Source organism: Thamnophis sirtalis, unplaced genomic scaffold, assembly GCF_051295495.1.
Source record: "Thamnophis sirtalis isolate CommonGarterSnake01/CBP01778 unplaced genomic scaffold, rThaSir2_p1.2 scaffold_10, whole genome shotgun sequence".
NCBI classification, from domain to species: Eukaryota; Metazoa; Chordata; class Lepidosauria; order Squamata; family Natricidae; genus Thamnophis; species Thamnophis sirtalis.
In genome coordinates, this window is record NW_028261390.1 from 9,928,029 (window position 1) to 9,943,530 (window position 15,502).

The 15,502-nt window shown below is 43.0% G+C and overlaps 1 protein-coding gene across 1 annotated transcript in view; it reads right to left on the reverse strand.

The window, feature by feature from the left end:
* The window catches only part of HPSE (heparanase), a 39,383-nt gene that overhangs the window by 12,803 nt on the left and 11,078 nt on the right, over positions 1-15,502 (reverse strand). Inside the window, exons 2-6 of the mRNA XM_087724044.1 lie at positions 11,601-11,746; positions 7,282-7,416; positions 5,792-5,965; positions 2,874-3,048; positions 1,635-1,682 (exon numbers count right to left, since the gene is read on the reverse strand). Of these exons, the coding sequence (XP_087580170.1) occupies positions 1,635-1,682; positions 2,874-3,048; positions 5,792-5,965; positions 7,282-7,416; positions 11,601-11,746 (678 nt within the window). The remainder of the gene's footprint in view (positions 1-1,634; positions 1,683-2,873; positions 3,049-5,791; positions 5,966-7,281; positions 7,417-11,600; positions 11,747-15,502) is intronic.

A 15,502-nucleotide genomic window follows, 5' to 3' on the forward strand; every position in this document is an offset into this window, starting at 1 on the left:
TTTTTAATTTTTTTTAATTTTTAAACATAAAAGACAACATAAAAAATTCTCATCCATTACATACACAGCATGTCGTTTGTGCATCCATATTTTCAATTCCGTATACAATCACAAAATTTCCGTCTAATATAACTAAGTACCTCACTTTCATTGTACATCATATATTCAATTACGGTTAATATTTCTTTCTTTTCGGAGAACCTAATTCCCTTGCATCCTTGTCTATTTAATAACAATATACCTTTACGTAATCACTTATCTCATTCTGATTATTTTTACAGTGCAAAAGAATTTACCAACTGTTTATGTTTATACATCACTACTTTCAATTATGCATAATCCCGCCAATCATCCATCAAGTATGCTTATGTTCATTGTCCTTGTACATCATACATTCAAGCAAAAATGTTATTCCTTCATTTTTAAACGAAGTATTCTAAATACTCACTTCATACATATACCAATCTTTCATTACTTCCTTATTAAACTATTTATCAACAACAAGATATCTTCATAATATACATCACTGCTTAGAGTTATGCATAACATCACCAATCATCTATCAAATGTACATAGATTCATTATTATCCTTATCCTTCATTTTAAAACAAAATATTCTAAATTATTCAATTCATATATATGTCAGTCTTTCATTGTATTGTTATTAATCTATTTAACAACATGATTGCATTATCATTTATCTCCTTCAATTAAAACATAAATAAAGTGAATTTATTTAAATAAAGTGTAGGCTACCATTTTGAGAAAAGCGACAAAATGCAACAATCCCAAAGTAGATTTCCCAAATCTTCCATTCTTCTAGATCAGTGTTGGTGAACCTTTTCGGCCGAAACGGAAGCAATGTGCACATGCGCTGTCCACCTAGTCTTCTGGCGTGCATGTGCGCACAAAAACCAGTTGGCTGGTGCACATGCGCGTGCTGGAAACCAGAAGATTATCTTCCAGCCGCACACATGTGCACTGGGCGGCTGCTCTTCTGATTTCTTGCACACACAAACACACGCATACACATGTACTCCCATTTTGGCACTTGGTGCGCATGCGTGCCAGGAAGATGATATTCCGGTTTCTGGCGCACGCATGCACACCAGCCACCTGGTCTTCCAGTTTCGGTGCCTATGTCAGAGTGGGCATGGCCAGAAGTGGGTGTGGCCAGTTCGACATCACTTATGTCTGGGGGTAACTTTGAGGGCCTGGGCAGGGCTGGGGGAATCCTTCTACAGCCCCTTTGACAGCAAAAATGGAGCTCAGGAGGGTTGCATGGCCCTCCTGAGCCCCATTGTCACTGGCAGAGACACCGCGGCCACGCCTTTCCTATTTCCAGGGCGGCCCCATGGGCCAGATCTAAGCACTCCGTGGGCCGGATCTGGCCCACGGGCCTTGAGTTATACACCCCTGTTGTAAACCTTCCAGAGAGTGCTGTAAAGTGCTACGGGGTGGTATATAAGTCTAAATGCTATTGCTAAATGCTAAATCCAATCTGTCTCCTCAAGGCCATTTCCCTTCAAAAATAAAAATAAAAAAAATACCAGCCCTAACAGTGTCATCCTCCACCCACCCCCCTTCATCCAATTGGTCATCATGCTTGAATTGCTAGTTTTAAACTTACTTACTGATGCCACGTGACAGAATCAAGCACTTTGCCTCCTGATTTCAGAAAACTGCAAAACAAGAGCAATTTATTGCAACAGTCATTTCCTTTTGCAATATCTAATCCTTGAAGAGCTGTTCCCAGGCTTGGAACCCCCAGCCAGCCCGCCTGACCCACCCACTGCCAAATCCAGGTATTAATCATAGGCAGCCCTGCCTTAGTTGGAGACATCAAGAATGCCAGGAAAAAAGAAACTCAATGGCAATACCCTGGCCAAAAAAGCAGCAAAGATACGGCCACCAAGTCGACGCCTGAAACAATAGTAAAAAATGCTTAACAAGGTTAAAAAAAAGTTCTGACGATCAGCTGTGCTGCGCAATGGTAGGAACTTTTTTAAAGTTTTTAAGCTGGCAGAACTTTTTTTAGCATTTGGGGTCCAGTTTTGCCCACAGGAGGCTTCCATGAGGCCTGCTAGGCCAAAAATGGGGGGTGGGGTGCTGTGAAAGAAAAAGAAAGAAAGAAAGAAGGAAGGAAGGAAGGAAGGAAGGAAGGAAGGAAGGAAGGAAGGAAGGAAGGAAGGAAGGAAGGAAGGAAGGAAGGGAAAGAAAGAGGGAGGGAGGGAAAAAGGAGAGGGAGGAAGGACCACAAACCTGGCACTAGAAGTAGTTTGAAAGAGCACAGCAATCCAGGGCTGGAAGGGACCTGGAGGTCATCTAGTCCCACCCCCTGCTCCAGCAGGACATTGTTAATGTTTCTGTATTTTGACACCTCCCAGTCACATGATTACATAGCTACGCCCACCCAGTCACGTGACTCCCACCAAGCCACGCCCACGGAACTTGGTAAGATTTTTTTTTTTAGATTTCACCATTGTGCTTAATTTTTTTTTCAATGCTTGTGAGTTTTATTTATGATCCATATATTCTTTTAGTCCCATGTGTCCTAAATTTTAAGCACTAACTATAGTACGATCTCAATATCTCTTGCCACATTTGGTTTACTTTGATTACCATTAAATATCACATCAAAATAACAATAATGAGTGGTTGTTAACTAAGATGTAAAAATAAGCAATTACTCCATTCCAGCTAAGCGGTTCTCATTTTTTCATTATTCCCTTCCCAGAAAAAAAAAAGGTTTAGTTTGAAACTAAATCCCAATGAAAGCAGCAAATAATAGCTTAAGCAAACCATGATTACATTTTTGCATCTGGTTCGGCTATTTAGCACATCCACAGTACCAAATATTTTCATTTTTTTACCTTTTAAGCAAAATTTTGCTGTGCTTCCGATTTGACCTCCCTAAGTCGGGGCCGTAGATTCTGGCGTTTTTGTAGTGGATGTAATTGTTCAGAAGCTGCCGCAGTTGTATGAAATCTTTACCGAGTTGGTGGCCATTGATTTCTATTCCAGACTTGTGCAAAAAGCTGTTAGGCTCTGCAGAAAATATAAATAAAGGCATTTGCCCACTGTTAATACCGTATTTTTCGGACGATAAGACGCACCAAGATTTTGAAGAGGTAAATATATATAAAAAAAGTGTTTGCACTCCACAGGCCTCCCAAACCCTCTGCAAGCCTTGTTTTTGCCTCGGGGCTGGGGGGGGGCAAAAAACAGCCTGTTTTTCACAAAAACAGGCTATTTTTTGCAAAAAAAAACCCCGCACATAGACCTTTGGGAGGCTCTTAAGAGTGCTCCAAGGGGGGGGGGGCAAAACCGAGCAAAAAACACCGTTTTTTGCAAAAAAAGGGCATGCAGAGCTTTGGGAAGCTCTTAGGGTGCTCCTGCCCCCCCCCCCAAAATGATCAAAAATGGCCCTCCCCAGCCCTTAGAAGGACTTTGCAAGCCTCCCAAACCCTCTGCGTCCATTTTTTGCAAAGGGGGCAGGGTTTCGGGAGGCCAAAAATGCTGTATTCAGTGTATAAGATTTTCACCCTCTTTTTTGAGGGAAAAAAGTGTGTCTTATACGCCAAAAAATACAGTATGTCTATCCCAGTGGTGTCAAACTCACAGGCCGGCGGTCAGATCCGGCCCACGGGGTACTTAGATCTGGGCTGCTTTTCTTTTTCTTTTTTCTTTTTTTTAAATATATTTTATTCATTTTCACATTCCATTTTACAATCACTTATATACAGGGTATTTGCTATAAGAAAAAAATAAATAAATAAATAAAACAAAATAAAAAAGAAAACACAACTCATCATTTTATCAGATTAAACAACACTTGAATAAAGGCATACACCAAGGAGGGAGGTAGAGGGAAAGAAGAGGGAGGAGTAAGGAAGGAGTAAGGGGAATGTAAGGAGGGCGTGTTGGGAGTAAGGGGAGAAGGAAGGTTTGAGGGGAAAGGGAAGTAGGAGGGGAGTGTTAGAGGGAGGAAAGGAAAGTTGGAGGGGGTAGATGGGGTGTATGGAGGATGGAAGTGTCAGGTGGGGCTGCTTTTCTTGAAAACAGCGAAGGACTGGCCCGTAATGCCTCTGCCAGCAAAAATGGAGCTTGGGAGGGGCACATCCTCCGTTTTCGCTGGCAGAGGTTTGCAGGGGGCCATCCTAGCCAAAAACAGAGCTCGTGTGGACCACACATGCCCCCCCCCAAGCTCCATTTTTGCTGGCAGAGGGTTGCAAGACGCTGTCCCAGCTGAAAACAGAGCTTGGGAGCCCGTTTTCATTGGCGAACACTCGGGCCACCACAGGCGCCCTGGACACGAGTGATGTCAAGCCGGCCACGCCCACCCCCGAGGTCAAACAGAACCCTGATGCAGCCCTCAGTGAAATCGAGTTTGACACCCCTGGTTTATCCTAACTCCAGCACACATACAGTAATTCTCTAAATGTTTACACAATGGTAATATAATCAACCCCAAATATGGAACCTTAAAGGCCAAGGCCAATTAATAGATAAGCTTGAAAACCATAAAGAACGTTTAGAATGAAAAATATACAAGGTTTTTTTTTCCATCTCCAGAACATTACAGCTAAAGCTTGCGATGAAAAGCACAAGTTCTAGCTTTGTTTAAGTGTGGCTTTAAAAAAATATGAATATTAGGTGATCCTATTCGTGTTTTGGTCCTTCATAATGTCAGTTTTGATTGAAGCTGATCCAAATATGCATATTTAACTCTTTTGACTGGATAAGTAGCAATTTCCCACTACAACTGTAATGTTCCACTGCCAGATTATTTTTTTTAAAAAAAGGATGCACAAATATTGTTGAGTTAAAAATGTTGATGTGCAACACAGTTTTATAGCTTGTCAGTATTGAATTTAACATAAAGATGTTCAATGCCCTTCCCCAAAACCAAGTACAGTAGTCCCTCAACTTACGACCGGAACGGAACCCAAACTTTCCATGGCTAAGCAAGGCATTCCATGGTTAAATGAATTGCATCCCATTTCCCTTTTTTTTTGCCACAGCTGTTAAGCGAACCACTGTTGTTATGTGAAACACTGGCTCCCCCCTCCCACTGACTTTCCTTGTTGGAAGCCAGATGGGAAGATTACAAATGGTGATCGCATGACCCCGGGAACAGTGCAACTGTCGTAAATACATGCCAGTTGTCAACCTTCCTAATTTTGATCGCGTGACTGGGATTGTTGCAATGGTCGTAAGAATGAAAACTGGTCATGAGTCACATTTTTCAGTGCCATTGTAACTTCAAATGGTCACTAAACAAATGATTGTAGGTAGGGGTGGGCTGCTGCGGGTTTGCACGGGTTCGGGCGATCCTCTAGCTAAGGATCTTCCCAGTTCGGTGAACCTGCAAATCTCACCCCTGGCTGGCCCCGCCCACCCTGTGCCAGCCACCCCACCCAGTCGCTCTCAGGAATCTCCACGCGGCCTGTTTGGGATGCCAGGTAAGTACAAGGCCTGCGGAGAGGCTGCGAGAGGGCAAAAAATGGGCCTCCTGGAAGTTTTGAAGGGCCGGAAATGGGTCCGGAGTCTGAGGGAAGCCATTATCGCCCTCCCAGAGGCTCAAGGAAAGCCTCCGGAGCCCAGGGAGGGCGAAAAGGCCCCCCTGCCATAGTGCAGGTGGCCGGCTAGGCCACGCCCAACATGGCCATACCCACCCAGCAACTGGGCAGAGTACCCGTTGCTTAAATTTTTGAAGCCCAGCCCCGATTGTAAGTCGAGGGCTACCTAAATACGTTTCCTCATGAAATCCTTAAACCTACGCACGTACCATTTCCGAGTTCCCAAGACAAGATGTAATTCTGGGAATTAGTGTAATTCATAATCTGCTGAGCATTTGAACTGTCCCACTGGGAACTGTCTTTCCGTAATAAAGCATTGAGGCCAAAGATCAGGTGCAAATTACTGCAATTTGCAAAGTTGTATAAAATATCCAGTGTACTTCCTGTTGAGAGAGTGAAAACGAAGCTGCATGATATGCACAGAAGGTCTAAATCAATTCAATGAAAATCCACGTGATAATCATTTTTATTCCCCTCCCCGTTTCATTTCTACAGAACTTTTGAAAGTAGCGCTGTATTTTTCCTGCATGGTGAACTATCAATTACTCTTCTTTAACAAGGATTCCACCACAACAATGATGGCCTTATTATTATTATGTCTCTATGAAGCATTGTGTGATTTTAAAAAAATCCACATGCTGATTGGTCTTTTTAATTCTGAAATATTTCCAAATACCATTTATGTGAAAGAACATTTTATTGCAAAATAGTTGATAACCCAGGGTAGATGGACTAGATGGCACACAATATCCCTTCCAATCTGTTATATTTGGGGCTCTGTACGATCTCTAGTATGGTCTTTGGCACCTTCCGTTTGCCAAATCAGAGTAACGGAATAATAGAATTGGAGGTCTTCTAGTCCAGTGTTTTTCAACCTTTTTTGTGCAAAGGCACACTTTTTTCATGAAAAAAATCACGAGGCACACCACCATTAGAAAATGTTTAAAAAAATTAACTCTGTGCCTATATTGACTATATATAAAGTAATTCTCTTGAATAGGAATCAAATAAACAAAAAGAAATTATTTTATAATTGTTCATATTTCTGTTTACTTACTCAGTTTTTAAAGTAAACGCGGGGCCGCAGGGACTTAATAGAGGCATCCCTGTGTCCCGAAAGCAACTTTCGGGACACAGAGATGTCCCACGGCACACCTTACACTATGTCACGGCACACTAGTGTGCCGCGGCACAGTGGTTGAAAAACACTGTTCTAGTCCAACCCCCTGTTTAGGTAGGAGACCCTACACCATTTCAGTCAAATGGTTATCCAATCTCTTCTTAAAGCTCTCCAGAGATGGAGCACCCACAACTTCTGGAGGCAAGCCGTTCCACCGATTAACTGTTCTAGCTGTCAGGAAATTCCTCCTTAGTTCGAGGTTGCTTCTCTCCTTGATAGGTTTCCATCCATTGCTTCTTGTTCTACATTCAGGTGCTTTAGAGCAGTGGTCTCCAACCTTGGCAACTTTAAGACTTGTGGACTTCAACTCCCAGAGTTCCTCAGCCAGCTTTGCTGGCTGAGGAACTCTGGGAGTTGAAGTCCACAGGTCTTAAAGTTGCCAAGGTTGGAGACCACTGCTTTAGAGAATAGGTTGACGCCCTCTTCTTTGTGGCAGCCCAATATCTAGAAACCAGCAGATGTCTTAAATCTCCATGAATAGCTTTTTCTCAACAGTATTCATGATCACACGGGCCTTACCTGTAAATGTGATGTTTTTATACCTGTTCTTCACTTGTTCCCGGAAGATGAGTTTCTGCTCGAAAAGCCATTGAGATTGCAGTTGCTCTATGAAATCCAAAGGGGCAGTTCTGAATGCACAGATGTCCATCGTTGCTAGAGCATGAGACAAGAGAAACAGGAAGATTTCATCACTGAGTGTTGAATTGGAGATGATGAAAAGTTTAAGGGACATGGAGAGAACTTCAATAGTTGGGCAAGTGACTTTTCTCGTTTAAGGAGAATGGAGACCTGTAGTTTCCCAGAAATAGTGAGCTACATTTCCCAGAATTCCTCGATGTTAGGTCTCTGAGGATGATAAGGGTAGTGTTGTGGCCCTCCAGTGGCGCTAACAGCAGAGTCAGACAGTGAGGAGGTTGGGGAGGAACATGGGCCAGTCCTGGAGGCTGGGGAAGGCTTGGACGAGGGCTCTGCGTCGAAGGCAGAGAGGGGGCCAAGGCCATCTGGCAGTTCTCAGCTGCCTTCAGAGCTAAACAGCAGTGAGGCAGAGGAACAGCTGGAGCCTGTTCCCAGTGTGCGCATGCGCAGAGTTGCCAGAAGAAAAGAACAGCTCAGAAATCAGGATCAATTAGGGAGTAAAGCCACGGGTGGACAATGAATGGCCCGTCCCATAGGAAATAAAAGAGGAGCCAAAGAGGAGTGGGCTTTTGCAGGAAACAATTCATTCGTTCGTTCGTTCATTTCAGGAGTGTGGAGATCTGTCCCTGAATCTCAGGGACTCTGTGCCAAGTCTTTCCTTGCACTGCACTTCATTTGGACAATATTTACACGGCAGCTTTCCAAGCTAGATAAGGTCTGTGGTCATAAATTCACCTTTGAAAGACTGTTTACCAGGCCTTTGCTGAAGGTGAATGAGAGGAATTTACATTTGTTTAATAAAAGGGGTTTTGTCGGGACCAGGAATCTGTTTTGTGCTTTTTGGGGAAGCCTAGGTCAGAACAGGTATGAGTTTCATCATACTTGGAAAGCCATAGCTTCCTTCTTCAAGTAATAGTGGATTGTGAAGAAGAAAGTGGTAAAGATTTAAGATAGGGCCAATGGAAATCGGAAATAAACACTGGTTTCTAGCCCAAAACAGAAAAAAAAATTAAAACAAGAATAGATACTATACTGTAGGTAAAGTTTTATTATAAGTTTCTATAATTATATATGTATCTTCTATACCTTTCAAAATCTCCTGAACCTTGAAATTTATTTCACCTTTATAAAGAATAGCTATTCTCCCCTGATTTAGTAGATCCTGGTGGAATAAAATTGTTTATCACACCTATCCTTCAATCTCTGTGTTGTGTATGTTTCTTGCAAGCTATCAGAGGACAACAGAGTTTTTGCTAATTCTCTATTGCCATTCAGATTTTTGCAAGTCAGATCTGGCAGCCTGATTTTATGTATGTATGTATGTATGTATGTATGTATGTATGTATGTATGTATGTATGTATGTATGTATTATTTATTTATTTATTTATTTATTTATTTATTTATTTATTTATTTATTTATTTATTATTTTTATTTATTTGTCAAGCATGTATAAGATAACAGATATAAGTGTAAACATGATTATGAATACATGAAATGGATGCAAATAAATGGGGACATTAGAAAGAATGGGATCGGAACAGAATAAAAGGAGGGGAGGGGAGGAGAGGAGAGAACAGAACAGAACAGAATAGATTTCTTTATTGGCCAAGTATTATTAGACACACAAGAAATTTGTCTCCGGTGCATAAGTTTGTATGTATGTTATCATTTGTGTCTGTACCCTTGTGCCCCTCAATAAATACTTTTCCCTTTGCCTGAACTACTTAGTGGTTTGTACGGTGGGTGTGTGCAAAAAAAGGCACTCTGCAAAAGTTCAATGTTTTCTCTCCCAATTCAGGCACTAGGTTCCTCCTATTCTTCTAGCAACGCAAACACAATTATTTTTAAACGAACAAACTGCAAAAACTGCTGAGCAGGCTCTACCCTATGGTTACAGCTCACAACAGAGGACCAAAAACAATGGTTAACCCACAGCATCCGGGGCATACACATTCAAAAGAGAAAGATCCTGAGAGAAAGCTAATTACCGGTAGCTATCAACTAAGGAGCTCTATTGCCCTATCTTGAAGAGCAAGGGAGGCCACAGGGACAGGGATACGTGAGAGTTTGTCCCCTGTTGTTGTGTTATCCTTAGAGACACTTTTAATAAGGAGCTTCCTTCCTCCCCAGTAAACCTAATCAGAACTGAACAAATTCTGAATAAGAATAATAATAGAAAACAGACATTTTTCAAGACCACAGGCTGAATCCAAAGATGCTTTTCCAAAGGACTTTATTGGGTTTTTTCTTTCTTTTTCTTGAAGACATTTCACTTCTCATCCAAGAAGCTTCTTCAGTTCAGACTGAATGGTGGAGAATGGAAGGATTTATATTCTTTGCAGTCATCTGCTCTGCAGAACCCTGCAAGGTTGTTGGTTGTTAGCTCTCTTTAAGAGTCCTTGAGGCCACTTGGGGGTTTTTCACTACTGTCTGGGTCAGTTGAATTCCCCACCGTTCAGTCAGAACTGAAGCAGCTTTTTTTTCTTTTTTTTTGTAAATGTGTTTTTATTTTTCCATTTCATTTTCATACAGTCACATATATACTGTGCATAACCGGGGCCATATAACATTAAACAATAAACACAGCCATTCCTCTTGTCGACAATACCCCCCAAAATAGAAACCCAATGTACCTCTTCGACCCTCCATACACCCTTTCTTTCGCCCCCCTCCAACTTTCCATCTTCCCTCCATCATTCCCCTCTGCCCTACTTCCCCTCCCCCTCTACCACTCCTCTCTCCCGGTACACTCCCTCCCTTCCTTCTCACCCTCCCTCCAGTCCTCTCTCCCACCCTCTCTACCCCTCTTTCTTCTATCCCTCTACTCCTCCCTTCGGTGTATTTCTACAATCTATTAATATATTCAGCTCGTCCTATTTTTACAGTGGAATTAAAGAGCAACAGTATACAAGTGCCGTCGCGTCACTTTAAAATCTAGCACATACTATATATCCCCCTCCCCCCAACACCCCACCTCCCTTGCCCCCCCCCCAACTTCCCAGAGCCCTTTCTTGGAGCACAAGTGAAACATCTTCAAGGATAAAAAATCAAGAAAGTCCAATTTCCTTTTGAAAAAGCACCTTTGGGACAACCATGACTTGGGTGGCTGAGAGTCTCCCGAGGCTAAAGTTTCATACGACTCATGATACTGGGTTGTCAGTATGTGATTTAAAAGATAAAGCTTCCACTCTAGTCGTTCCTGACTCTAGGGGACTCTAACAGTGCTCATCTCAGTTTCAAAGCCGAAGAGCCAGCGCTGTCCGAAGATGTCTCCGTGGTCATGTGGCCAGCATGACTAAACACCGAGGGCGCACGGAACGCTGTTTCCTTCCCACCAAAGGTGGTTCCTATTTTTCTAATTCCGTTTTTATGTGCTTACGAACTGCTCGGTTGGCAGAAGCTGGGACAAGTAATGGGAGCTCACTCCGATATGCGGCGCTAGGGATTCGAACTGCCGAACTGCTGACCTTTCTGATCAACAAGCTCAGCGTCTTAGTCTCTGAGCCACCACAGCCCTTTTTAATTATATACTAATGCTTAAAAACTAATAGAAGGAGCAGAAATCAATATGGATGTTTACATGATTACAAGAAAAGTTGCCACTCTGAGGCTGCATGTAGAGAATGAGCCACACAACTCAACCCTCTTGTGATCTTTGGAAAACTATTTCATTATATTGTCAAGTTTTATCCATTTTGCTACTTTGAAACTTTAACATTATTCAACTTGCCAATCAACTGGAGGGAGAGAAGGGTGAAATAGATATAACTGCTGACCTTTCTGATCGACAAACTCAGTGTCTTAGCCAGTGGTGAAATTCAAATTTTTTACTACCGGTTATGTGGGCGTGGCTTGGTGGGTGTGGCACAGCTTGGTGGGCATGGCAGGGGAAGGTTACTGCAAAATCGCCATTCCCTCCCAATCAGCTGGGACTCGGAAGGCAGAGAATAGATGGGGGCGGGGCCAGCCAGAGTTGGTATTTGCCGGTTCTCCAAACTACTCAAAATTTCCACTACCGGTTCTCCAGAACCTGCTGGATTTCACCCCTGGTCTTAGCCATTGAGCCACCAAGTCCTATGTACGTGATTTAACCGCCCATTATTAAAATTGTTTTGGGTCTTCAGGATTGGTGTAGGTTTCGAGAACACGAAGCCGTACTTAAGGAATATGTTGCCATTAGTAAGCCGAATAGCATCCTACCTTGTTTTCTAAGGAAATCCTGGAAAATCTTCTCCTCAGGGGTTGGCTCCTGTTGAGGATCGAAAATCAGGAAGTCTCCTTTGGTCCCACCAAACCTCAAGAAGGCAGGAGACAAACCTCTGGCTAATGTGCGGAGTTTTGTAGAGCTGGGGAAACAAATGCCAAAGATGTAAGGCCATGTTTTCCCACCCAAACATCACATCTTGCGCACCCTTTGATAGATTCTGACTTAGCACGTTATGCAAAAACCACTGTTTTGACTTACAAACTACGATTTATGCATTGATATATTGGTTGACCCATTGTCAGGTATGATCTATTCCCCTGATGGCGAATTTATGGCACGCGTCCCACAGGTGGCGCATGCGAGCCATAGCCCCAGCTCAGTTCCATGGCGCATGCTCCCGCGCCTCCCACTGGCCAACTGATTGTCAGGTCTCTACCGCACATGTGCAGGGGACGTGGCTCATTCAGGAGACATGCGGGCATGTGGGGGGTTGGGTGGAGTCATGCGGGGGGGCAGGGAGGGAGTCTGGGGGCAGTAACCTCCCCCCATCACCCGCAGCCCATTTTTGTTCCCAGGAGGCTGCAGGAAGGCCTACCAGGCCCAAAATGGGGTGGTGTGTGTGTGTGTGTGTGTGTCAGTGGTGGGATTCAGCCAGTCCGCACCACTTCGGGAGAACCGGTTGTTAACTTTCTGAGCAGTTTGGTGAACTGGTTGTTGGAAGAAATTATTAGGGCAGAGAACCAGATATTAAATTATTTGAATCCCATCACTGGTGTGTGTGTGTGTCACACATGCATGTGCATGGGGACGGGGAGTGTGGGAGGGGCACATGCACAGGGGGAAGGGCATTGTGGGTGTGTTGCACACATATTGCATTATGGGTGCGCATATGTGTGCTGTCAGCAGACAACTATAAAAAGGTTAGCCATCACTGATATATTCAATAAACAATAAGCAATTCACAGTTTATCATACCATGCAAACCCAAACAGTGGCTTTAATTCATTGTCATTAATTTAGTTCAGGGGTAGGCAATACATGTACAGGCCCCACCAAGGAACTGGAAAGTGGAAAAATCACACTCCTAAACTGTATCTGCAAACTATTTAATACGACAATGCCTGTGAATTTTCTTCAGCAATGAACAAATTTAATAAGTCTAACTGGCCTAAGTAAGTCTAAAACTTTAATATCTTTGTTTATCCAAAAATAAGAAATGGGATTTAAAAAAACAACCTCCATCAGAGTTTCTTCTAAAAACCTCAGTGTTATTTTCAGAATTTTTTATTGGCCAAGTGCGATTGGACACTTGGAATTCGTCTCCGGTTCATAAGCTCTCAGTGTACATGTAAGCAATAAGTGATAAATTTAGGACAAATCATAAGATACAACACTTAGTGATAGTCATAGGATACTAAATAAGCAATCAACATGAATCATACGAGGATACTAAGTAAACAATATAAATTGTAAGATACAAGCAGCAAAGATATAGTCAAAAGAGGATAAGGAGCTACGAAAGAGGAGAATAAGAATACAAGGCAGCTTTACTAGATAGTTTGACGGTGTTGTGGGAATTAGTTGTTTAGCAGAGTTGTGGCATGGGGGAAAACCGTCCTTGTGTCTAGTTGTTCTGGTGTGCAATGCTTTTGATATAGTTCCAGGCATCCTGAGAGCTAAAAAAAATTTTTAAACTCTTACCTCTCTCCCAGAAGTAATTGAATTCATTGCAAATTCAACATATCCCAAACTTTATTTTAATCCCCAATTTGCAAAAAGCTGGACTAACTAATGCAATGGCCAGCTACTTGTGTAAATGTTCAGGCATGCAACACTACAAACTCTTGAATCAAGATTATTTAAAAAAAAAAAAAAAAACCTCAGGGACGCCAGCAATTTGCAAATCACATGATCACAACGGATTTACCTGCCAAGTCAAGGAAGCAGACCAGATTCTTAAGTGCTGACAGGGTACAGTCATTCTGAAGCAGCAAAGCATATACTGTACACTTAAGAAGGAGGTCAGGTCACCCTAATGATAGAGTGCCAGGAAAAGCTTGCCTTTAATTGAAGGATAGCTAGAGTAGAGATTTCCTGTACTTACTGGTCCTTCTGAATGAGGATTTTTGAGCCTGCTCTGTAATACAGGTAGCACTCGACTTATCACCAAAACAATCCAAAATGTCTGTTGCTAAACAACAGCAGTTGAGTTTTGTTCCATTTTACGACTAAGCAGAGCCACCGTTTGCGAAGACACAATTTCTCTCTTGAAGCTGAGAAGCATTACATTTCTATTTAAATCACTGAATTGCATAGGCCTGTGCAGACGTTTCTGAAGCTAAGCCCATGCAAATTCTATGCACATCTTTGGTTTTGAAGCTGTCTGTTTTAAACGATGCGCTTCCTTTCTCTTCCCTGGGAAGTGCCGCCCTGCAGCTATGAACCAAGGCCAAAGAATGCCATTGAGCTTGTGCAGAGTGTTAGCCTTCCCTTGACAGGATACGACTGGAGGTCGATGAAAGTAGGTTGCAGATCTTTGATAGTTTTCATGTAAGAAAAAAGGAAGGAGGCTATTATGAAAGAATGCCAGTGACTTCTAACTAGCAGATACAAATTCTATTTACATTGAAATCAGGGATCACATTTTGGGGCCTTTCGTCTCCCACTTTAGGGGTCTTTTGGGAAGGAAACCTGTCTTTTTGACAGGATTGTTAGTTTCACTTGTGGCCCGCCAGTGGCCAGCAGAGCTGGTGGTGGACTGAGTCAATGAGGAGGTTGGGGAGGAACATGGGCCAGTCCTGGAGTCTCGGGAAGGCTCTGATAAGGGCTCTACGTCAGAGGCAGAGATGGGGCCAGAGACATCTGACAGTTATCAGCTGCCTTCAGAGTCAGATATCAGTGGGGCAGATGAACAGCTGGAGTCTGTTCCAGAGGTGGTATTCAGCAGGTTCTGACTAGTTCTGGAGAACCGGTAGCGGAAATTTTGAATAGTTCAAACAACCGGTAAATACCGCCTCTGACTGGCCCCACCCCCATCTATTCTCTGCCTCCCAAGTCCCAGCTGATTGGGAAGAAATGGGGATTTTGCAGTGTCCTTCCCCTGCCACGCCCACCAAGCCATGCCCACTAAGCCATGCCACACCCACAGAATCGGTAGTAAACAACTTTGAATCCCACCACTGGCCTGTTCCCAGTGTGCGCATGCGCAGAGCTGACGGGCGAAGGGAACAGCTAAGGAACAAGGGCCGACTCGGGAGTAAAGTCACAGGTGGATGGTGAAGGGCCCCTCCCATAGGGAATAAAGAGGAGCGAAAGGAGAGGGGAGTTTGCAGGAGACAAATAGTTCAATTCTTGCCAAATATTGTCTGCTACAGCATGGCGTTTGGAAGATATCAGCCTGGCAGCTCTCTCGAAGCCTGATAAAGGTCTGTAGTTATGAAATCTCTTGAAAGACTGTTGGCTGGGAATTTGCTGGAGAGGAATTCACTTTAAACTAAATAAAAGGGATTTTAACAGGACAAGGAGTCTGCTTCGTGCTTTTGGGAAGCCTAGGTCAGAACACCACTTTCCTGCTTACACTACAGCAGGGGTATCCAAACTTGGGAACTTTAAGACTTGTGGACTTCAACTCCCAGAATTCCTCAATGAGGCTGGCATTAATTTAGTGATGGTTCAAAGTTACAATAGCACTGAAGATCCAGGAAACTACAGACCTATCAGCCTGACCTCAATATCAGGAAAGATTCTGGAAAAGATAATCAAGCAATGAATTAGCGAACACCTAGAAGCAAACAAAGTAATAGCCAAAAAGCCAACATGAGTTTGTCAAAAACAGATCGTGCCAGACTAATCTTATTGCATTCTTTGACAAAGTGACAAAATTAGTGGACCAGAG